Below are 24,684 nucleotides of genomic sequence, written 5' to 3'. Positions count from 1 at the left end.
GACCCATAGTAGAAAGCTATTCTCAGTTATGTGCAAAACAAACATTTATATTCATAGAGTCATGGAGTGATAGTGTGGAAACAAGCCCTTCGGCTCAACTTGCCCACTCGTCCAACATGTCCTAGCTACACTAGTCCCACCTGCCAGCATTTGGTCCATATCCCTCCAAACCTGTCCTACCCATACACCTGTCCAACTGTTTCTTAAATGTTGGGATTGTCCCAGCCTAAACTACCTCCTGTGGCAGCTTGTTCGATACACCCATCACCCTTTGTGTGAAAACGTTACCCCTCAGATTCCTATTAAATATTTTCCCCTTCACCTTAAATCTATTCCTCTTACAAAATTATGTTTCATGGACAATCAATGCAACAGAATTCCTGTAACATACAGCATGCAGTTACTACAACAATCTATAAGACCATTAGACATAGGAGCAGAATTAGGCCATTTGGCCCATCGAGTTTTCTCTGCCAAGTAGAGCATTATTCCCATGCAATAATGTCTGTATACTTGCCAACTCTCTTTGATCATCTGATATATTTTCAAGCTTTGTTATTCTTGCCTCTGATCATTTCCAGCATCTTCCCCTAATTCATGTTAAACTGATGGGTTTGTGGTTATTAAGATTTGTCCTGAAAAGCATGGGAATTAGATTTGCAGCTCCCCAATCTAACATGAGAGTTTTGGATATTTTTTAGATATATATATCAATTTTTTAACCATCTTATGTCCCAAATCTTGTGGCCTAAATCCTGCCTGAGGAAACAGTGGGAGACCATTAACACTGACCTCGTCCATCTTCTGGAAGGATTGAAGGGATGTGTAGAAAGAAAACTGGAGATGATGGGAGACATCATATACAACTATGGGGCGGAGAGATTTGGGGTGAAGGTCAAGAAACAGAGGACACAGAAGGAACTATCACTCCAGTACAAGTCCAGGTGGCAGCAGGAGATAAAAAAGACTGGTGAAGGAAAGGAGGCAGCTGAGAAAACAGTGGAGGAAGGCCACAGGGGCAGAAAGGAAAGGACTCGAGGCACTGCAGGCAGAAGTAAAGCAGCGCCTGGCAATCCTGCGAAGAGCAGAATGCCTGAGAAAGCAACACAAGAAGAAAGAACGGGCAAGGACAGGCTTTTATAGAGATCCATATAAGTTTGTCAAAAGCCTCTTTGTCAAGGAGAAGAGCGGGATCCTGAAAGTACCTGTAAGGGAACTGGAGGAGCACCTGTGGAAGACGTACTCCGACAACCTGAGGCATGAGCCAGTCACCATTCCAGACGACATGCCACCTATTCACCCACCTGAGCACCAGATGGACACAAGACCTCCTACATGGAAAGAGGTGGAGAACACAGTTAAACGAGCAAGATCAGCATCAGCCCCAGGGCCCAATGGCATTCCATACAGGCTCTATAAGAACACCCCTGGTGTCCTGAAATACCTCTGGAAGTTAATGAAAGTGGCGTGGGGGAAAGGAATCATACCTAAGGCATGGCGAAGGGCAGGAGGGATCCTAATTCCCAAAGAAAAGAACTCCTCAACCATTAGCCAATTCCGCCAGATCAGTCTTCTGAACGTGGAAGGAAAGATCTTCTTTGGTATTGTGGCCCAAAGACTCTCAGCGTTTTTGCAGAGCAACAACTTCATTGACATGTCAGTGCAGAAAGCAGGGGAACATGGTTTCTCAGGATGTCTGGAACATGCAAACGTCATTTGGCACCAGATACAAACTGCCAAGAAAAAAAATAGAGATCTGCATGTGGTTTTCTTAGATCTTGCCAATGCCTTTGGTTCGGTGCCCCATGAGACTCTTTGGGCAGCTTTTAACTTCTTCCAGATCCCAGAGGTCACCACAAAGCAGGTAAAAGCTTACTTCCAGGACCTCCAGTTCTGCATCACAACACAGGACAACACCACCGCCTGGCAGCACCTTGAGATAGGCATAATGGCAGGCTGTACCATCTCTCCTCTGATGTTTACCATGGCAATGGAGCTAATCATTCGAGCATCACGATGGGTAGTTGGAGGGAACGCTTGAAGAGTGGGCTGCGTCTTCCTCCATTATACATGACCACTATAACAACAACAAAAGCATGCACCAAACGCTTGCTGGATAAACTCCAGGAAAACATCAAATGGGCACGAATGGAGATTAAACCCAGCAAATCCTGCAGTATTTCCATCGTCAAAGGCCGGCTGACTGACGAAAGGTTCCGCATCAACAACGAGACAATACCAACTGTCCTGGAGAAGCCTGTCAAAAGCCTCGGGCGATGGTACACCGCACACCTCAAGGACGCAGAGCAGGTGGAACAACTCAGGCAGGATACAATCAGTGGCCTCAAGCAAATCAACAACACTGCTCTCCCAGGGAAGCTGAAGCTTTGGTGCCTTCAATTCGGTCTGCTGCCCCGACTCATGTGGCCAATTACCATCTACGAGGTCACTTTATCCCATATCAACCAGCTGGAGAGACTTGTGAATTCACAAGTGAGGAAGTGGCTTGGGCTACCGAGATGCCTCAGCAGTATAGGACTCTATGGGAATGGAGCCCTCTCACTGCCAGTCTCAAGCCTGGTGGAGGAATTCAAATGCGCCAAAGCAAGACTGGACATGACACTAACAGAATCCCGGGACCCAATAGTTAGAGGTGTCGCTCCAACCCTAGCAACAGGGAAGAAATGGACTCCAGCAGCAGTGGTACAGGACGCAAAATCTGCCCTCCGACACCGGGACATAGTGGGCCATGTCCAACAAGGCCGAGGGGGCTTTGGCCTGGGAGCAATGAAACCTACCTGGCAAAAGGCTACTCCAGCTGAACGTCGGCACCTGGTGGTGGAGGAGGTGCGCCGCCAAGAAGAAGCAGCCAGGTGTGCCAAAGCCATATCTCAAGCGAAGCAAGGCCGCTGGATGAGGTGGGATGGCATTGAGAGGAGGAAGTTCACATGGAGTGAGCTGTGGAACATGGAGTCAAGTATGTTGAGCTTTATTATCAGAGCCACATATGATGTCCTTCCCTCTCCCATAAACTTAAATCTTTGGCTGGGAGAGGATCCAGTCTGCCCCCTGTGTGCAGTTCCAGCAAACCTCAAGCACATCCTGGTCGGTTGTAAGACCAGCCTAACACAAGGCAGATACACCTGGCGACACAACCAGGTGCTGAGGTGTTTGGCAGCTGCACTCGAGTGCAAGAGAGTTACCACCAACGCCATGCCTATCAATGCCCAGCTAACATTCCCGCAAATCCAATCGTTCATCCGGGAAGGAGAGAAACGGAAGACTACCACCTCGCCTCTCAACTCATGCCCACTGAGCGCAGCCATAGACTGGGAAATGCGGGTTGACCTAGGCCAGAGGCTTTCCTTCCCAGTTGAAATCGCAGCTACCAACCTGCGACCAGACCTCGTCCTCTGGTCCAGCTCCTGTCGGCGTGTTTACATCATTGAGCTGACGGTGCCCTGGGAGGAGGCGGTGGACGAGGCATTTGAAAGGAAAAGGCTGAGATATTCCAACCTTGCAGTAGAGGCAGAGGAGCGAGGTTGGAGTGTAAGAGTGTGTCCAGTGGAGGTGGGGTGCAGGGGCGTTGTAGCCAGTTTCACTGCAAGACTCCTGAGGGAAGTTGGAGTCAGAGGGCAGGCCCAAAGGAGGGCAATCAAAGAACTTGCAAATGCCGCCGAACGGAGCAGTCACTGGCTGTGGCTGAAAAGAAGAGATACTGTCTGGGCTGCCACGTGACCATCTAGAGGCTAACCATAAGACACACACCCAGGGCTGATCACCCTGTGGTGGGCCTGCCTCGACTGAGGGTGTCTTGTGATAAAAGGCCGAAACATCCAGTGACGTTGAGGTACACAACTGAAGATGTGTCTGAATGGTAGCAACATCACCTAGTGGTCACCCCCAAGAACAACACCAGTCAATTGTAGTGCAAACCTTAGGGATTGTAACATCTAGTCCTACTAATCAATCTTTCCACTGATATTTATTTAAAATTTGCATTAAATTCACTATATAGAGTAGAAACAAAGAACTGCAGATGCTGGTTAATACACCAAACGACACAAAGTGCTGGAGTAACTCAGCAGGTCAGGCAGCATCACTGGAGAACAGGAATAGATGATGTTTCGGTCGAGACCCTTCCACTATTCCTTTTCTAGACATTTTTCGGATCTTATAGAGGTGTAAAAAAATCATGCAAGGAACAGGTCGGATAGACGCAGTCTCTTGCCCAGAGTAGAGGAATCGAGAACCAGAGGACTGGTTTAAGGTGAGGGGGGGGAAGATTTAATAGGAACCTGAAGGGTAACATTTTCATACAAACTGTGGTAAGTGTATTGAACGAGCTACCAGAAGAGGTAGTAGAGGCAGGTACTATCACAAAGTTTAAGAAACATTTAGACAGGTACATGGATAGGACAGGTTTAGGGATATGGGCCAAATGCAGGCAGGTGGGATTAGTGTAGATGGGGCATGATGGCCGGTTGAGCCGAAGAGTCTGTTTCCATGCTGTAAGACTCTATGACCATTTCAGCAACGTCTATTTATCTGTTTCTTCGCTGTTTAAGAAGGCTAGCAAAGTTTGGTTGCTTCATTTTTATTCTCAACATTCTTCTTTATCACCCTCTTCCTCTATATATATTTAGAAAACATCTGTTAGCTTTGGTGTGCCAAGCAACTTTTTTTAAGGTTCTTCCTCATAATTGGATTTTTACTTTTCTGTTCCTGAAAATTTACATTTGAACCTTGATTATTTTTTAATCTCTTGCCTCATTTGTGGGTTATATTTAGACAATCTCTTTGTAATTGGTTTAGTTTAGAGATACAGCGCGGAAACAGGCCTTTTCGGCCCACTGGGTCCACGCCGACCAGCGATCGCTGCACATTAACACTATCCAATACCCACTAGGGACAATTTTTAAAAAACGTTTACCAAGCCAATTAACCTACATACCTGTACGTCTTTGGAGTGTGGGACAAAACAGAAGATCTCTCTATAAAAATTGCATTAGCAGTAGCCAAAAAAACTATCGCAGTTACTTGGAAATCTGATTCCTATTTAAGTATGGACCTTTGGAATAATGAAATTTCTAACTGTATCCCACTTGAAAAAATTACTTATAATTTAAGGAACAAATATGATACTTTTTTAAATATCTGGCGTCCTTATCTACAAAAGAGGGGCCTATATATATAGAAGGATTGTTCATATTCTCAATGGTTCTTTTGGGAGAGATGTATATATATATACAGTTTATTCTGTTTGGAATTCCATGGGGCGTGTGCAGGACCCCCAACACCCAGGCAGTCTTTAATCTTTTTTTCTTTTCTTCTTTTTTCTTATTTGGGGTTAGTATAAGGGGGGTGGGGGGAAGGGTGGGAGGGTTTGTTTTCTAAAAAGTTCTGTAAAAAATATAAATAAATAAATAAATAAAAAAACGGGAGATCTCGGAGAAAATCCACATAGGTCACGGGGAGAACGTACAAACTCCATACAGACAGCACCTGTAGTCAGGATCGAACCCGGGTCTCCAGCACTGCATTAGCTGTAAGGCAGCAAATCTACCGCTGCACCACCTAGTGTAGTTGTGTGCTGGTTTTATTTTATATGCAAAACTTCACACATTATTCAGCTCCGTTTACTGTTGTCATTTAATTTCTAGTCCCTTTTGAATCTCATCTTGTTTGTTTCTCCTTTCTTGCGAGCCATATATCCAAATCAATCACAATTTGAAAGATACTTCCTTAAATGTCAGATTGTTAGGGAAATTCATTTCTCAGTCCAGTATGCTTGTTCACTTTCCATTGTTACAAACAGTCTTGAACACATTTGAACAAACTCATTGTGTTTATTGCCAGCATTAGTTGTTTTTCCCAAACTCATGCAAATTTAGTCTCCCACTAGACCAAATGGACCCATTGGGCCCAAACCTGCATTGGTGCAGCACCCTCTCCACCCCTCTCACCCCTCTCTCCCTCACCCCTCCCTCCCTCCCTTGGAGATAGATTTAAACCTTCAAATGTGAATAACTTAAAAAATATAACACCAATTTCAATGAAACTTCATCCATTAGCACCAAAGGGATGACGGTGAGTAAGGTGGGCCTAAAATTGTCGCGCTATCGTGTACCGTTTTGGCTGTAGTTCAGGAACAAACAGTGTCTTGCATCCTTTGTTCTTCCTGAATTTAACCCATTGCGCTTTAGATAGTCAATCACCTTCTTTCAGATGCAGTAATTGTGTCTGTTAAAAACATCCCATTATTTTGGTAATTTTCCAGTCATTTCTAAAGATCTTAATAGCCCAAAGTTTTTTATTCCTTCATGATTGATTTTTGAATGCAGGAAATGAAAGTAGTAAGATGAAACCTTCACAATGGACATAAGATTCAGGACTTGTGTTTAATTTCTATAAATAAATTTGTTGTCAACTCCTTTATACATGACTTCATTTGGTGGCAAGACTTGGACACATCTGTTTCCTGCTTTCAGTCTGTTTGAAAACAGTATTTTATGATGTGCAAAAAAAAAAGTTTGGCAAATGATTTGTGCAGAAGCGAAACTGCTGTGCAGCACAGATACTTTATGTAGAAACTCTATCTCGAGAAAAGAAAGGAAAAACACCCAAAATATAAATGTTTGAAATGTTTGATGAGGCTGAGTTTGTCCTTTTTAGAATTACATGGGAATGCATGTGATAAAAATGGAAAATGCCAAGCAGGCTTTCTGAGTAAAAGACCATTGGAATGGAGATAGAAGCAAAGTGTGTGTTGAATTGGATGGGGTGGGGAGGAAGTAATTGCTTATTATCTGTCCTTGCCAGGATTATTTTTTTTCATTCTCCACCCGTCTGTCCCAAATCCAAACTACAGAGTTCATGAGTTAATAACCTCTTGTTAACAAAATTATTGTACATATAATTTGGTGTTGAGTAAAATTTTAGACCAGACCATATTATGGGGTGGATTCTTTGTTTACTTGTCTTTAATGTTTTACATTGGATCGCAGAATTAATTTTATAACAAGGCTTTTAATCAAATTTGGGATTTTTGACTTTTTGCAGTTCATGTTTGGCGAGGGTAATTGTTTTGAGTGTGTGAAATTCTTCACCACATGATTCCTATGTTATGTATATACACAAAACAACAGTCTCATCTTTCCGAAATGGCAAAATTAACAGAGCTCATGTTTTAAGGACAGACTCTTTTTAATTGCATACTTTTTAAAAGCTCTGCTTTTCTCCACCTCCCTCTTCCTCACCTTTAGGCCTCCTGATTTCTCCAGAAATGTTACCTGATCTGCTCAGTGTTAAACAATTTTTCATTTTATTTTTGTTTATAGCGAGCATCTCCAATATATCCCATTTTTGTACACTCCTATTGCCTCTTTGTCAATTTTCATTTTAAACTCAGTTAGCACAATTGGTTAATTATACCAGATGAATTCTTGCCAATGATTGCACAAAAATATAGGTGACTCAGATGCCCAAATATGAGACAAGCAAATGTTGACTAATCAAGTTTTGATTACGAACATTATCGGAAACTTATTGCCTGAGAGGCATGCAGGTTTCGAGTTGACATAATGATGCCTGTATGGAGTAGAAGACGCTCATCGAACTTAAATTTGCAGTTGTTAGATATTTGCATGCCAATTCAAGCTGGCAAGCTGTTATTTTATACCTTGTGGTTTGACCTTTTAAACTGATTGCTTCAAGATTATTAGACCTAATAATGCAGACTTGTCATGATATTTAACTAAATTTGTTGTTGCATGTGCCTAAGCAGCAGATGGATCTTGGGGTCCATACATAACTCTCTGAAAGTGGCAGCACAAGCTGTCTGTCCGTGGGCGTGGGGAAGAGAGTGGAAGTTTTGTTGCCTCCATCACAGTGAGGGGGTGTTTGGAGTCACTGTGATGGACGTTTGTGTTGGGGCTATGTGTCTTGTGTTCTTTTTTTCTATGACTGCTATGTAGTTTCGTTCGGTACTTCGGTACCGAATGACAAATAAAGCTCTGTTATACTGTTATACTGTTATAGAGTGGTAATGAAGGCGTATGCTTGCCTTCATCGGTCGGGGCATTGAATATGAAGAGTCCGGAATTCATACTGCAACTTTATTGAAATTTGCTGAGGACGCATTTGGAATAATGTGTGTGGTTCTGGTCGTCCTATTACAGGAAAGATGTGGAGGTTTTGAAGAGGTATAGATAGGGTGGATGGACAGAGTGGAAATGTCAGAAACTAGTGGGCATAGTTTTATGGTGAGAGGAACAAGGTTCAAAGGAGATGTGTGGTGCATTTTTTTTAAGAATGATCGGTGCTTGAAAAGTATTGCCATGGGTGGTGGTGGAGGCAGATACATAGAAACATAGAAAATAGGTGCAGGAGTAGGCCATTCGGCCCTTCGAGCCTGCACCGCCATTCAATATGATCATGGCTGATCATCCAACTCAGTATCCTGTTCCTGCCTTCTCTCCATACCCCCTGATCCCTTTAGCCACAAGGGCCACATCTAACTCCCTCTTAAATGTAGCCAATGAACTGGCCTCAACTACCTTCTGTGGCAGAGAATTCCGCAGATTCACCACTCTCTGTGCGAAAAAAAACTTTCTCATCTCGGTCTTAAAAGACTTCCCCCTTATCCTATACTGTGACCCCTTGTTCTGGATTTCCCCAACATCGGGAACAATCTTCCTGCATCTAGCCTGTCCAACCCCTTAAGAATTTTGTAAGTTTCTATAAGATCCCCCCTCAATTTTCTAAATTCCAGCGAGTACAAGCCGAGTCTATCCAGTCTTTCTTCATATGAAAGTCCTGCCATCCCAGGAATCAATCTGGTGAACCTTCTCTGTACTCCCTCTATGGCAAGAATGTCTTTCCTCAGATTAGGAGACCAAAACTGTACGCAATACTCCAGGTGTGGTCTCACCAATGCCCTGTACAACTGCAGAAGAACCTCCCTGCTCCTATTCTCAAATCCCCTCGCTATGAATGCCAACATACCATTCGCTTTCTTCACTGCCTGCTGTACCTGCATGCCTACTTTCAATGACTGGTGTACCACGACACCCAGGTCTCGTTGCATCTCCCCTTCTCCTAATCGGCCACCATTCAGATAATAGTCTGCTTTCCTGTTCTTGCCACCAAAGTGGATAACCTCACATTTATCCACATTATACTGCATCTGCCATGCATTTGCCCACTCACCTAACCTATCCAAGTCACATTACAGCCTCCTAGCATCCTCCTCACAGCTAACACTGCCCCCCAGCTTCGTGTCATCCGCAAACCTGGAGATGTTGCATTCAATTCCCTCGTCCAAATCATTAATATATATTGTAAATAGCTGGGGTCCCAGCACTGAGCCTTGCGGTACCCCACTAGTCACTGCCTGCCATTCTGAAAAGGACCTGTTTATTCCTACTCTTTGCTTCCTGTCTGCCAGCCAGTTCTCTATCCACATCAATACTGAACCCACAATACCATGTGCTTTAAGTTTGCATACTAATCTCTTATTTGGGACCTTGTCGAAAACCTTCTGGAAGTCCAGATATAACGCATCCATTGGTTCTCCCTTATCCACTCTACTAGTTACACCCGTGAAAAATTCTATAAGATTAGTCAGACATGATTTGACTTTCATAAATCCATGCTAACTTTGTCCAATGATTTCACCACTTTCCAAATGTGCTGCTATCCCATCTTTAATAACTGACTCTAGCATTTTCCCCACTACCGATGTTAGACTAACTGGTCTGTAATTCCCCTTTTTCTCTCTCCCTCCCTTTTTGAAAAGTGGGGTTACATTAGCTACCCTCCAATCCTCAGGAACTACTCCAGAATCTAAAGAGTTTTGAAAAATTATCACAAATGCATCCACTATTTCTGGGGCTACCTCCTTAAGCACTATCTTGGCCCTGGGGATTTATCGGCCTTTATTCCATTCAATTTACCTAACACCACTTCCCGACTAACCTGGATTTCACTCAGTTCCTCCATCTCATTTGACCCCCGGTCCCCTGCTAATTCCGGCAGATTATTTATGTCTTCCTTAGTGAAGACAGAACCAAAATAGTTATTCAATTGGTCTGCCATGTCCTTGTTCCCCATGATCAATTCACCTGTTTCTGACTGCAAGGGACCTACATTTGTTTTAACTAATCTTTTTCTCTTCACATATCTATAAAAGCTTTTGCAGTCAGTTTTTAATGTTCCCTGCTAATTCTCTTTCATAATCTATTTTCCCTTTCCTAATTAAGCCCTTTATCCTCCTCTGCTGGACTCTGACATTAACTTAATTTAAGAGAATTTTTGATGGGCACATAGATATGCAGGGAATGGAGTGTTATAGATCACCTGCAGGCAGAGGATATTCATTTAACGGCATCAGATTCGGCATGGGCATCTTGGGTCAAAGGGCTTGTTGCTGTACTCTTGTTCTAATATGAACTTGCAAGCTTATTGCCAACATAGCTTGTATTTGTTTTTTTAAAGGATGTGGAAATGCTTGCATTTATTATCCAACACTAAATACTTACGAATTGGGGGGAGGGGGGAGCATTTATGAGTTTGCCATATTAGTAATTTGTGGTCACAGTGGGGATACCAGAATAAAGAGATTCGGAGAGAAAATTCAGGAAGGGGCATGAAATAATCACTGGCGGATAAGGTTAAGGAACATCCCAAAGCATTTTATCAGTACCTTAAGGGGAAGTTCCATCTGCCTTTCCCTTACCCACTTTTCTAGTTGATCTGCATCTGTAACCTTAAAGAATCGTATTCATTGTTCATCATACCACCAGGTTTGGTGTCATTTGCAAACTGGCTACTGGCCTGTGGTGTGACAAACAATCCTCCACTGTCACAAACCAAATTTGTCTCCATTTTGCCAGTTCAGAATGGATCAAATGTGATCTAACCCACCGAACCACCACATCGTGCAGGACTTTGTCAAAGGCCTTATTGTAGTAAACAATATTGTAGTAAACCACACCCACTACCTCCTCTTATGATTAGTCAGTTCTATAAAAATACTCAATCAAATTTAGAACCTGTTTTCCCATGTACAACACTATGCTGATTCTCCATAATTAGTTCCTGGCTTTCAAGTCAAGTCTACTTTATTTGTCACATACACATACAAGATGTGCAGTGAAATGAAAGTGGCTATGCCTGCGGATTGTGCTAAAACTACAAAACAGAATAGATTTAAAAAATTTTTTTAAACACAACACAAAAAATAAATTAATACAATAAATTAGTCCCCGGTGATATAAGATTTAACAGTCCTGATGGCCTGTGGGAAGAAACTTCGTCTCAGCCTCTCTGTTTTCCCAGCGTGACAGAGGAGGTGTTCGTCTGACCGTGGCAGCTGGAACAGTCTGTGGCTGGGGTGGTAGGGGTCCCCCATAATGTTGCTGGCTCTGGATCTGCACCTCCTGATGTATAGGTCCTGCAGGGGGGCGAGAGTAGTTCCCACAGTGCGTTCAGCCAAACGCACTACTCTCCGCAGAGCCTTCCTGTCCTGGGCAGAGCTGTTCCAAAACCAGATTGAGATGTTGCCGGGCAAGATGCTTTCTACAGCCTCAGAGTAGAAACATAGAAAATAGGAGCAGGAGTAGGCCATTCGGCTCTTCGAGCCTGCACCGCCATTCAATATGATCATGGCTGATCATCCAGCTCAGTAACCTGTACCTGCCTTCTCTCCATATCCCCTGATCCCTTTAGCCACAAGGGCCACATCTAACTCCCTCTTAAATATAGCCAATGAACTGGCCTCAACTACCTTCTGTGGCAGAGAATTCCACAGACTCACCACTCTCTGTGTGAAGAGTAGAAGCACTGAAGGATCCTCAGAGAGACTCTGAATTTCCTCAGCTGTCTGAGGTGGTAAAGGTGCTGCCTTGCCTTACTCACCAGTGCAGCAATATGTGTTGTCCATGTCAGATCCTCTGTGATGTGGACTCCCAGGTATTTAAAGCTGCTCACCCTATCCACAGTAATCCCATTTATCTCCAGTGGCGTGTACGTCCTCGGATGTTGAGCCCTTCTAAAGTCCACAATCAGCTCCTTAGTTTTTGTGACATTCAAGAGGAGGCTGCTGTTCTGACACCAGAGTGCCAGATCAGCCACCTCCCGGTAGGCCTTCTCATCGTTATCGGAGATTAGGCCCACCACCACAGTGTCATCAGCAAACTTGATGATGGAGTTGGAGCTGAACCTGGCCACACAGTCATGTGTGTACAGGGAGTACAGTAGGAGGCTAAGGACGCAACCCTGGGGGGATCCTGTGTTCAGGGTGAGGGGGTTAGATGTATGTCTCCCCATCTTGACCTCTTGGGGCCTGGCGGTGAGAAAGTCCAGGACCCAGGCACACGGGAGTGTTAAGCCCCAGTTTCAGCAGCTTCTCAGCAAGTCTGGTGGGGACTATTGTATTGAAAGCTGAACTAAAATAAATGAACAGCATCTTCACATAGCCCCCCTTCTGGCTGTCAAGATGAGAGAGAGCGGTGTGCAGAACATGGGAGACCGACCGCATCATCCGTGGATCTGTTCGGACGGTATGCGAACTGCAAATAAATCCTGTCTCAGAATCGCTTCTCGTAAATTTTAGACTGCTGTTTAAGGCTCATTTGGCTGTAGTTCCTGTCTTATTCCTGCTGCCATTAAATAAAGACACCGCATCAGCCATCCGCCTGATCTACGTCTGATTTGGTCAGATTAAATTCTGCTCTCTAACTTCTGTAGCTGGTTGGCATGTTTACAGTGAGGATATTGTTGAAGTAGACAGAAAAGGTGAATTGGATAAAGTTCAGTTAAATAAGTGCAAGATAATGTTTCCTGGTACAGAAAAGAACGGTGTTGTACTTAATTTATGAGGTTGAATCAAAGGAAAAAGCTGAAGTGTATGAGCATGTTGGATACAGCCAATGGATAAGAGCCACTGGTAATAATGGCTTCCTTGTTGAAATTGGTCCTGTAAAGTACTGAATCCTGAATAATGTACTTAGTTTGGTCATCAGGAAATGTTTAATGTATGACCTAAAACAAACCATGAGGCTGAACTTTGGTGCATACAGTTCGTCAAGAGGAAAAGTTAGAAAATGTGGCAAGTTGACGAGGGAAATGAAAGGGATGCTCTACAAGAAGTATAATTGTGAAGTTAATCAATTAGATTGCATCAAGTTACACACAAAGTTAGATTCAAGAGACAAACTTAGAGTAGCAAAAACTGTATTGCAGGTGTAGAATTTTAGAATAACTTAAAAGGAGATGGGATATTATGATATGAAAATTGTTTGTGAAGGCATGGTCCTTGATAGACAAAATTGATTTACTAGTATTTATTCAGAGCATTTTTTTTCAAATTAGGTCAAATAGTTTGCAAGGTTTGATGATCCACATTGTCCAGAGTAAAGGCTCATCAACTACAGCTGCAACATATCCTGAATTTATTTTAAATCCAATGGTTTTTCATAAGCTGTTTTTAAAATGAAGTAATTGCTCCCCCTTGAGGAAATTAAATTTGTTGAAGCTCAGAAAGGATTTTAATGAAATCCTATGAATGTAGTTGTTGTTTCAAACACAGGCAGAATGAATTTTTAATAATGAGGCTCCATTAATTTCAAATAATTGAAATATATAAGACGTGGTAACAAAATGATTATAAATAATAGATTTTTAGATACAGTGGAAAATGTTCATCTGCATGGTTTAAACATTAAACATCAAATCCACAATATGAATAGGTACAGTATGTTAACCATAAATATCCATCTGGTTACTTCGCCCACCTGATTAAATATAAACACAACGAACTGCAGATGCTGATTTACAAGAATAAAAGCACTAAATGCTGGAGTAACTCAGTGAGTCAGGCAGCATCTCTGGAGAGCATGGATAAGTGATATTTTGGGTAGGGACATCTTCAGACAGATTGTAGTAGGGGGAAGAAAACTAGAAAAGAGCTGGAAGTGAGACAAACGTGGCAAGTGATAGGTGGATACAGGTGAAAGGGGTTTGGATTGGCAGATGCATGAGCAAAGACTAGGGATTAAAAGGAGACAAAAGTGGCTAAGATAATGAGCGAAGAGGAATGAAATGTGAAGCCAGAGGAAGGGATATAGGTGGAAGGATTATGGGGAAGGGGAGGGTTGGGAGGGATAGTAGGAGACATGATGGGGCACAGGGAAGGGGAAAAAGAATGGGGAGGGGTGTGATCTGCTGGAAGATCCTGCAGGCCTAGGTGGAATGAACACAGTGGTTCAGCAAAACAGTCGCACAGTCTTTGCTTTGTCTTGCCAATGTAAAGAAGTCTGCATTGGGAGCACCAATATATATACCAATCACTTAGAATCAGTGTATCCACCAATCACTTGGTAAACTTTGTCCAGCCTCTCCAGCTTTCACCTCCCTTCTACAATTAGTCTGAAGAAGAATCTTGACCTGATATCTCTGTTCTCCATTGATGCTGCCTGACCTGATGAGTTATTCCAACACTTTTGTTTCGACTAAATATATAAATGTTTTTCTCACTTGTCTTTTTAGTTTCAACTATAATTTATATTTTTGACATTAAGACAAAATAACAATTTCTTATCCTTCTAGTTGCCAGCTTTTGTCTTCAGATATTGCTATGTGTGTCACAATGCCTCTGATTTTTGTTGAATATCAAATGAGATGTTGCTACTCCTCCACCTTAGTCCTTTTATGGAAATGGGTTGAAATATAAATGGGAGAAAGTTGAGTGTCATCTCGTGTGGATCTCTTACTTATTTTTAGCTGTTGACAGATATTATTTTGAAATTGTTCATTTAAATCCGCTGGTTAAAATACTGTTTTTTAAATTTCTGTTGTTTTCTTGTAGCGGTAAATGAGGTCGTGAAACTGAGAACCATAACACAGGAAACAGCAGATGTGAAATTAGAAGATGCGAAACCAGAACTTGTAATCTTCCAAAACACCGAGCTAGCAAATATGTGTGTCCAGAATGGGTTTCCAGATCCCAAGTCTACTCTAAAACCAGAGGATGGAGAGGAAGAAAAGGAAATAATAGTTGATGACATACAAGAGCTGGCAATGAATGGCAAACTAGGTGACTCAAAACAATTGTGTTTTTCTGTGCATTAAGAAATGATGACCAAAGTTCAAATTAGTATACAGGTTTATTTATTGCACCAAGAAAGCAGTTTGTTCTGAAACATTGTTACTCAACGTAAAACTGAGCGAGGAAGAGTGAATTCTATGTTTTTTGTATCTATTAATATGTACATAAAATTTGCTGGTATTTTACGTGGAATAAATTTTTTAATTTGCATTTCGATGGAGAAAGAAATTTAATCTACTTCCTCAATCATGAAAGCATTAAAATTCTCAAAGCCCATTACATTTATATTTATTTTTAAATAGTCCATTAACTTTTTGGTAATGTCAATTGGATATATTATGCTAACCTAATAACAGATGTTCACATGTTTCTGACACATGCTTGAACTTAAAAATGATTTTGAACTGAATATTTCACCAATTTAATCTCAGGAAATATAAACGAGTGATTTTTCTTTTTCTGTACTGTTTGGTAACAAAGGAAATCCACAGGCACTAGCTGTTAATCAGGTGATACATGTGACTGACAAATGTTTGCAGGGAAGTATTATTGGATGTGAATGCCAGCTCATGGTGGAGCCTGATCGTGACCATTTGCTCAATGAACTTATTTGAACAGAATAAATTGTATTGGAATGTGTCTCTTTCATTATCAATGCTACATTATTTGTATATTCTCCACTCACATTTATTAAGCATCCTTAGAATTCTAAGCTCCACAATTTCCTCTAAAGAATTTCCCAATTCTATCCTTAATGATATGCATTCCACAAATTCATAGGGTTATTATATTTCATCATAAATATTGGATTAAGCTTTGTCTAGCATCTCAGTTTCATTTGGTTTTGTATCTGTTACTTGTTGGATTGACGAACTGGATCTTTCCACCTTAATTGATCTTGACAATTTAAATATATTGGTTTATTATTGTTATGTGTACTGAGATGCAGCGCTTACGTGCCTGTATTTGCTTATTTAAACCTTGCTTTAAACATGGGTTGGCATACAAAACAGAAGAACTAAGTTAAAAGAGATAATAAGATAAAAACACTTGTCCCTCTGTAAAGTTCCAAGTACAAAAATTTTAACTTTTTCTAAATCTCTTTTCATGGAGAGGAAATGTTTAAAATGGTCAGCTGTTTGTTGCTTCTCTTCATACTTCTTTATTACAGCCTTTTTTTTTCATCAGTGATCTTCTGTGATTCTTCAATCTTTTTCTTTGCTAGTTTTTAGTGTACTGCCTTGTACAGTATTCCTGCTGCCTCTGCCTTCAAGTACTAAAATCTTAATACATTTTTTCTAAATATTTTTCTCCACAACCTTTGGATCATACATTTATTTACTTCATTTGGTTTCCTTGTCTCTCCTTCCCACTTTACCGTTTCCTATATAATCCACAATAGTTTGAGATAGAACACAGAACACTACAGCACAATGACAGGCCCTTCGGCCCACAATGTGCCGAACATGATGCCAAGGTAAACTGATCTTGTCTGCCAGTAAATGATCTATATTACTCAATTCCTTGCTCGAATATGTGCCTGTATAAAAGCCTTTTGAATGTCTACACCACCACTCCTGGCAATGCATTCCAGCCCCCCACCACTCTCTGTATTTATATATTTTTAAATTGCCCCTCACCTATCCATTAAACTTTCCCCTTCTCACCTTGTAGCTGTGCCCTCTAGAGTTGGACATTCCACCCTGGGAAAAGGTTCTGACTGTCTATCTTATCTATGCCTCTCATAATATTATATACCTCAATAGAGGTATATAAACCCTCCAATGTTCCCTCAACCTCCAACGTTCCAAAGAAAACAATCCAAGTCTATCCAACCTCTCCCTATAGTTGAAGCCCTGTAATTCAGGCAACATTCTGGTAAACCTCTTCTGTACCTTCTCCTAAGCTTCCACATTCTTCCTATAATGAGGCAACCAGAACTGCACTCAGTACTAAAATGTGGCCTATCCAAAGTCTTATAGAGCTGCATGACTTCCTGACTCTTGTACTCAATGCCCCGAGCAATGAGGGCAAGCATATTATATGCCTTATTTGCCACCCTATCTACTTGTGCTGCCACCATCAAAGGAACTTGGGGTTGTAAGGTTGTCTTTAATCTCTTCTGGTTGTATTTTAATAATCCATGCAGTGGAATCACAATTAGTTTTGACCCTAATTGATGTTTCTACTGGTTTTCTCAATACAATGGTAAATTTAACTGGCCTGCAGTTGTAAATTTATTGCTAGTGTTTGGTTTTGGTGTTTACGAACATGTATTGCTTGCCTTGTTCAATGAGATCACATTTACCGCTGTTGATCACACTTCATTTGTTGTTTTATTGCAGATGGTGTGGAATACCAATGTGGTGAGCATTCAGGAACTCAGCACCTAGCAAGTGATTCAGATAGTGAGGTTTTTTGTGATTCAATGGAACAGCTGGGCATTGATGAGGTAAATTGCAGCGTTGAGAATAGAAAGCAACAATGTTTAAAGCCTTTCTGCTCTACAGCATTTATGTTGCCATCTTTGGTTTAAACCAGCATCTGCAGTTCCTTCTTACACATGTTGCTTTGCATGTTATACTTTGGATAAGGTACAACCCAAATGGAATTGTATTAATTGATCACATTAATGAATATACCTTTACATTGGCCAGGTGCCAATGTAGTAATCAAAATAAGAATGGAGCATTGGAGACCTACAATATATGACTTTTCATTGGCCTTGTAACTTTTGGTTCCTTTGAGATAGAAATTTGTAATCAGCTTTTGAAGCAGATAATGTGACGCCAATTACTTTGGTAATAATGAATGAATGAATTAATACGTTTATTGGCCAAGTATGCATATACAAGGAATGTGCCTTGCTGCTCCGCTCACAAATGACAACACAAACATACAGTTAACAATTAAGAATAAAGCATAAACACATCAAAACAATAAACACATCAAAACAATAAGGATACACCATTACAGTCTAAACATAAAATGGTGAAAATAAACCAGAGCAAAAAAGAGACTACAGACTTTGGTTATTGAGTAGAACTATCACTCGTGGAATAAAAGCTGTTTTTATGTCTGGCTGTGGCTGCTTTGACAGTCCGGAGTCGCCTTCCAGAAGGAAGTGCTTCAAAGAGTTTGTGGCCAGGGTGAGAGGGGTCAGAGATGATCTTGCCCGCTCGCTTCCTGGCCCTTGCAGTGTACAGTTCGTCAATGGGGGGAAGGTTGCAGCCAACAACCTCAGCTGTGCGAACGATCCGTTGCAGCCTCCGGATGTCATGCTTGGTGGCTGAGCCAAACCAGACCACGATGGAGAAGTCAAGTCAAGTCAATTTTATTTGTATAGCACATTTAAAAACAACCCAGGTTGACCAAAGTGCTGTACATCTGATTAGGTACTAAGGAAAAAATGAAACATACAGTAGCACACAAACATAACAGCACATACAAAACAGTTCACAGCGCCTCCTCAATGGGCCTCAAACGCTAGGGAGTAGAAATAGGTTTTGAGCTTGGACTTAAAGGAGTCGATGGAGGGGGCAGTTCTGATGGGGAGAGGGATGCTGTTCCACAGTCTAGGAGCTGCAACCGCAAAAGCGTGGCCACCCCTGAGCTTAAGCCTAGCCGCAGGATAGTGAGTAGCCCCAAGTCGGCCGACCTGAGGGACCTGGAGTTAGAGAGGTGGGTTAGAAGATTTTTGATGTAGGGGGGGGGGGGGGGGGGAATGTCCATTTAGGGCTTTATACGTGAATAGGAGGAGCTTGAAGTTGATTCTGTACCGTACAGGGAGCCAGTGGAGAGAGGCCAGAATCGGCGTGATGTGGTCCCTTTTACGGGTACCCGTCAGGAGTCTCGCTGCGGCGTTTTGGACCAGTTGCAGGCGGGACAGGGATGATTGGCTGATCCCAGTGTATAGGGAGTTGCAGTAGTCTAGGCGGGAGGAAATGAAAGCGTGAATGATTTTTTCAGTGTCGTCGAATTGGAGGAAAGGTTTGATTTTAGCTATGGTACGAAGTTGGAAGAAGCTGGCTTTTACCACAGCGTTGACTTGCTTGTCAAACTTTAATGCAGAGTCAAATATCACGCCGAGGTTTTTGACATGCGGTTTGACTAGGCAGGATAGGCTTCCAAGACTGCCTGTTATCGATTTGATGGAGTCGGGGGGGCCGAATAGGATGACCTCAGACTTGCTCTCGTTTAATTGGAGGAAGTTCTGTGCCATCCAACATTTTATGTCCTCAAGGCAGTGTAAGAGGCTGTTTAAATTTGACTCGTTGTTGGGTTTCAGGGGGAGGTAAAGCTGAGTGTCATCGGCATAGCAGTGGAAAGAAATGCCGTGCCTTTGAATGATTTGGCCAAGGGGGAGCATGTATAGAGAGAAGAGAATGGGGCCTAGGATGGAGCCTTGTGGAACTCCGCAGGAGAGGCTAGCTGGAGAAGAGGAATAACTGCCTATGTTGATGGCGAAACTCCTATCTTTGAGGTAGGAAACGAACCAGCTCAGGGCAGTGCCATCAATGCCAACCGCGTACCGGAGACGGTCAATAAGGATGGTGTGGTCCACTGTATCGAACGCTGCGCTGAGATCGAGGAGCAGGATTGCACAGTCGCCGGTGTCGATGGCGAGAACGGACGGACTCAATGATAGCAGTATAGAATTGGACCATCATTGCCTGTGGCAGATTGTGTTTCCTCAGTTGCCGCAGGAAGTACATCCTCTGTTGGGCCTTTTTGACTGTGGAGTCGATGGTGGCCCCCCATTTAAGGTCCCTGGAGATGATGGTTCCAAGGAACTTAACTGACTCCACAGATGTGACTATGTTGTTGTTGATGGTGAGTTGGGGGAGGGGAGGGGGAGCTCTTCGAAAGACTACAATTAGTTCCACTGTCTTGAGAGCATTGAGCTCCAGGTTGTTGCGATTGGCACCAGGACACCAGCTGTGTCATTTCCCATCTGTAGGCAGATTCTTCCCCATCCTGGATCAGTCCAATCAGGGTAGTGTCATCCGCAAACTTGAGGAGCTTGACAGAGGAGTCTGTGGAGGTGCAGTGATTGGTGTAGAGAGAGTAAAGGAGAGGGGAGGGTACGCAACTTTGTGGTGCTCCTATGCTGAGGGTCTTCGGGTCCGAGATGTGCTTTCCCAGCCTCACATAGTGGTTCCTGTCCGTCAGGAAGTTGATGATCCACTGACAGAGGGGTTCAGGCACAGTCAGCTGGGAGAGTTTGTAGTGTAGTAGCTCTGGCACAATGGTGTTAAAAGCAGAGCTAAAGTCCACAAACAGAATCCTGGTATAGGTCCCCTTGTGGTCTAGGTGCTGGAGGATGAAGTGCAGGCCTAGATTGACCTGCGTCTATTGGCCCTGTATGCAAACTGCAGGGGGTCCAGCAGGGAGTTTGTGATATAAGAAAATAACTGCAGATGCTGGTACAAATCGATTTATTCACAAAATGCTGGAGTAACTCAGCAGGTCAGGCAGCATCTCGGGAGAGAAGGAATGGGTGACGTTTCGGGTCTGAAGAAGGGTCTCGACCCGAAACGTCACCCATTCCTTCTCTCCCGAGATGCTGCCTGACCTGCTGAGTTACTCCAGCATTTTGTGAATAAAGGGAGTTTGTGATGTTTTTCAGCTGGGCCAGCACGTCTTTCAAAGGTCTTCATGACTACAGAGGTAAGTGCGACAGGCCTGTAGTGATTAAGACCAGTGATCCTTGTCATGTTGGGTACAGGGACAATAGTGGAGACCTTGAAGCAGGCAGGGACAGTGCAGGTTTGCAGGGACTGGTTGAAAATGTCTGTGTAGATCGGTGCCAGTTGTTCGGCGCAGAGCTTTAGGGTGGAGGGGGAAACATTGTCCGGTCCTGGAGATTTCTGGCTTTTCTGTTTTCTGAATAGCCTCTCCACCTCTGCAATTTCTATTGTTAAACTTGTGTCATTCTGTGAGGATGTGCAAATTGGTGATTGCAGAGGGGTGGGGGGAAGTGCCAGTCTTTGCAAACTCCAGACAGTCTGGATCGCTTCGCTGAACACCTGCGCTCAATCCACGTTAACCAATCTGATCTCCCGGTGGCAGAGCACTTTAACTCCCCCTCCCATTCCCAGTCTGACCTTTCTGTCATGGGCCTCCTCCAGTGCCATAGTGAGGCCCACCAGAAATTGGAGGAACAGCACCTCATATTTCGCATGGGCAGCTTGCAGCCCAGTGGTATGAACATCGACTTCTCCAACTTTAGGTAGTTCCTCTGTCCCTCCCTTCCCCTCCCCCTTCCGAGATCTCCCTCTATCTTCCTGTCTCCACCTATATCCTTCCTTTGTCCCGCCCCCCTGACATCAGTCTGAAGAAGGGTCTCGACCCGAAACGTCGCCCATTCCTTCTCTATTGAGATGCTGCCTGACCTGCTGAGTTACTCCAGCATTTTGTGAATAAATACCTTCGATTTGTACCAGTGTCTGCAGTTATTTTCTTATACTGAGTAGGATAAGAAAATAACTGCAGATGCTGGTACAAATCGATTTATTCACAAAATGCTGGAGTGAATTGCTGCTTGGGGAGGAGTGGGTGGGGACGGATCCAGTCTTTGCAAACTGGAGTCAGTCTTTGAGTACGTGTGAAGTGGTGATTGGGGGTGGGGGGAGGAGGTCCCAGGATTATGTTTCTGTTTCTCAAACCTGCAGTAAAACTCGTTCAGGTCGTTAGTCAGCCCCAAGGAGCGTGGGGTTTTCCTCTTGTACCTGGTAATTTCTTGCAAGACCTTCCAAACTGAAGAGGAGTCATTAGCTGAGAACTTGCTCCTCAGCTTCTCAGAGTACCTTTCCTTGGCAGCTCTGATTCCTCTTCTCAGCTTGTACTTGGCCTACCTGTAGAGGTCTGTATCCCCGCTCCTGTCTGAGTTCTGCTGTGAACTGGGGATTGTTGTTGTTGAACCAGGTCCGTGTCTTCGTGGGAATGCAACTGTCCTCGCAAAAGCTGTCTGTGTACTCATCGAGGCTTGTGGTTGCTTCCCTGAACACATTCCAATCAGTACAGTCAAAGCAGGACTGTAGTTTTTCAATGCCCTTGCTTGTCCACCTTTTCGTTGTTCTGACCACAGGTTTAGCAGATTTTAGTTTCTGCCTGTAGGTCGGAATAAGGTGAACTAAACAATGATCGGAGAGACCCAGAGCCGCCCGGGGAACAGAGCGATATGTGTTCTTGATTGAAGAGTAGCAGTGATCAAGTGTCCTCTCCCCTCTGGTGGGGCAGGTAACATGATGTCTGTACTTTGGGAGCTCACGACTGAGGTTGGCCTTGTTAAAGTCCCCCAAAACCATGACCATGGAGTCCGGGAAGTCATTCTCTACCCTCAATACCTGGTCAGCGAGTTGTGTTTGCGCTTCACTTACGCAGGCTTTGGGGGGGGGGGAGGGGGGGAAGTAAACTCCAGCGAGAATAAAAGAGGTAAATTCCCTCGGAGAGTAAAAGGGTTTGCAGTTGATAAAGAATGATTCTAGATTGGGGGAACAGAGGTTACACAGTACCGTGATGTTGCTGCACCAGTCCTGGTTAGTGTAGAATCATATTCCATCTCCTCTTGATTTTCCCGCTGCCTCTGGTCGCAGTCTGTGTAGTTGAAAGCCAGCCAGTTGCCGCGCGCTGTCCGGGGTCGACTCACACAGCCAGGTCTCGGTAAAGCACAGGGCAGCGGCTCGAGAGGAATCCTTGTTAGTGTGGCACAGGAGTTGCAGTTCGATAATAATAATTACTTTAGTATGGGTTAAGAGCCGGGTGCTGTCTGGTTCAAGACTGGATCCAGTCCTGAGGTCTGATATGGTTCCTGCATCTCCAGTCCCTGGATATTTCAATCCCAGTGTTCAAAAGTGGTGGTGAGGCGGGGGTTGGGGGGTTAGTTGGTTGGCAAAGGGGAGGGAACTGTGTCCAACATTAGGTTTTCAGCTGCAACCTTCTTTCATTGGGCTCCTTCTGGTCTTCACTCATCATTGGGCATTCCTTTTTAAGGCTGCTCTTAGGATTACTGAAGATTACTGGCCGGTTCAATGGGGAACAGCTAGTGTAATATCATTAGTGGGGCTCTGAGTATAGGCAGTGGGTCAGATGTTGTGCATCACTAATTTTGGGAAGAAAGTTTCATGTTCACAAATATTCTTGAGGGTAGGAAATGCATCATTCCTTGGTTTGGTCCACATGTGACCACAGATCCATAGAGATGTGGAAGAATAGTGTAAGAAAATAACTGCAGATGCTGGTACAAATCAAAGGTATTTATTCACAAAATGCTGCCTTTTAGATGCTTTCTGAAACAGGTAAGCAAGACACTAGGTTCAAGTGTAATTGAATGCTGGCTCAGTCAACAGGTGAATATGTATGTTTACTTTAATTAGAATCTTAGTTTTAGATTACAGTATTATTTCACTTTGACTCCACTATGAATATTGTATAAGTAATCATTAAATAAATGCATGATTTTACTTTTTTTAGATTTTGGGAGCTGACTGCAGTGTCCATGAAAGTTTGAACAATTCTCAGATTATCTCAGAATTTGAACAGAGTCCGTTTTTAAACAACCAAAGCAGTTGCAAAACAGATTTGGAATGTTCTGTAAAATCTCACAGGAATCCTGGAGCAAAAATGCCCCAAGATTTGGGGAAAGGTGGTGTTACCCACGGGGGTGAAGATACAAAATCAAGTGGAAGTGGTCCTCAGAGAGACAAAGCAACGAGCAAAAGACCTGAGTTTCATATGTCCAGCAGAGGTCGAGGTATTTATTTCATTTACTTTGCTTGAAGTGTTTCCCACAAAAATGTCTCAAGGATTTTGTTTCCCTGAGGAAATAGTGAAATGTGAGGTGTTGCATTTTGGTAAGTCTAACATGGGCAGGACCTACACAGTGAATGGTAGGGCTCTGGGGAGGGTTGTAGCAGAGGGATCTAGGAGTGCAGGTGCACGGTTCATTGAAGGAGTCGTCGCAGGTCAAAAAGGCTTTTGGCACATTGGCCTTCATCAGTCAGAGTATTGTATAGAAGTTGGGACAAGTATCTTCAACAACTGTTCATGGCAATAAATCCACATTTTACCTGCTGTCCATAACAACTTATTTCCTGATTACCCTATTAAACTCTGCAAATTTATTTATTTTTGCTAAATGGTAGAAAAAATCATGACAATTTAGTTTATCATAATTCTCCTTGATATTGACAACTTGCAAGTCGATTCGTGAACTTCTTTGGGTCTGATACTTTACCTTTGAATTTACATTTCTTAAGTATTTGTCACCAGTGATCTTAGTTGAAGAAGTGGTGTGCTTACTTTAATTGCCACATTAGAATGTGAGACATGAATAATCATAAGACGCAAAGGCTGGAGGAACTTAGCAGGTCAGGCAGCATCTATCGAAAACATGAATTAGTGATATTTTCGGTTGGGACCCTATTGGAGGGGGGGAGGAGGGGGGCTGAGGTGGTGAATAAAGCTTGAGGGACAAAGCCACCCAGAATGTACCTATCCTTGTTCTCTAGTGATGCTAAATTTCCCCGGTGAGGGACGAATAAAGGAATATATTATTATGCTGTCTGACCTGC

General features: G+C 43.1%; 1 protein-coding gene across 4 annotated transcripts in view; it reads left to right on the top strand.

Moving 5' to 3' along the window:
• The window catches only part of acbd5a (acyl-CoA binding domain containing 5a), a 58,643-nt gene that overhangs the window by 27,934 nt on the left and 6,025 nt on the right, over positions 1–24,684 (top strand). For all 4 annotated transcript variants that reach the window (XM_078415996.1, XM_078415984.1, XM_078415991.1 and 1 more), the window contains 3 exons: positions 14,870–15,097; positions 17,455–17,561; positions 23,585–23,864. In XM_078415996.1, the coding sequence (XP_078272122.1) occupies positions 14,870–15,097; positions 17,455–17,561; positions 23,585–23,864 (615 nt within the window). The remainder of the gene's footprint in view (positions 1–14,869; positions 15,098–17,454; positions 17,562–23,584; positions 23,865–24,684) is intronic.

The sequence above is a fragment of the Rhinoraja longicauda genome, chromosome 2 (assembly GCF_053455715.1).
Source record: "Rhinoraja longicauda isolate Sanriku21f chromosome 2, sRhiLon1.1, whole genome shotgun sequence".
NCBI classification, from domain to species: domain Eukaryota; kingdom Metazoa; phylum Chordata; class Chondrichthyes; order Rajiformes; family Arhynchobatidae; genus Rhinoraja; species Rhinoraja longicauda.
Note: the sequence above shows the minus strand (reverse complement) of the source record. Positions and strands in the feature narration are given on the sequence as shown.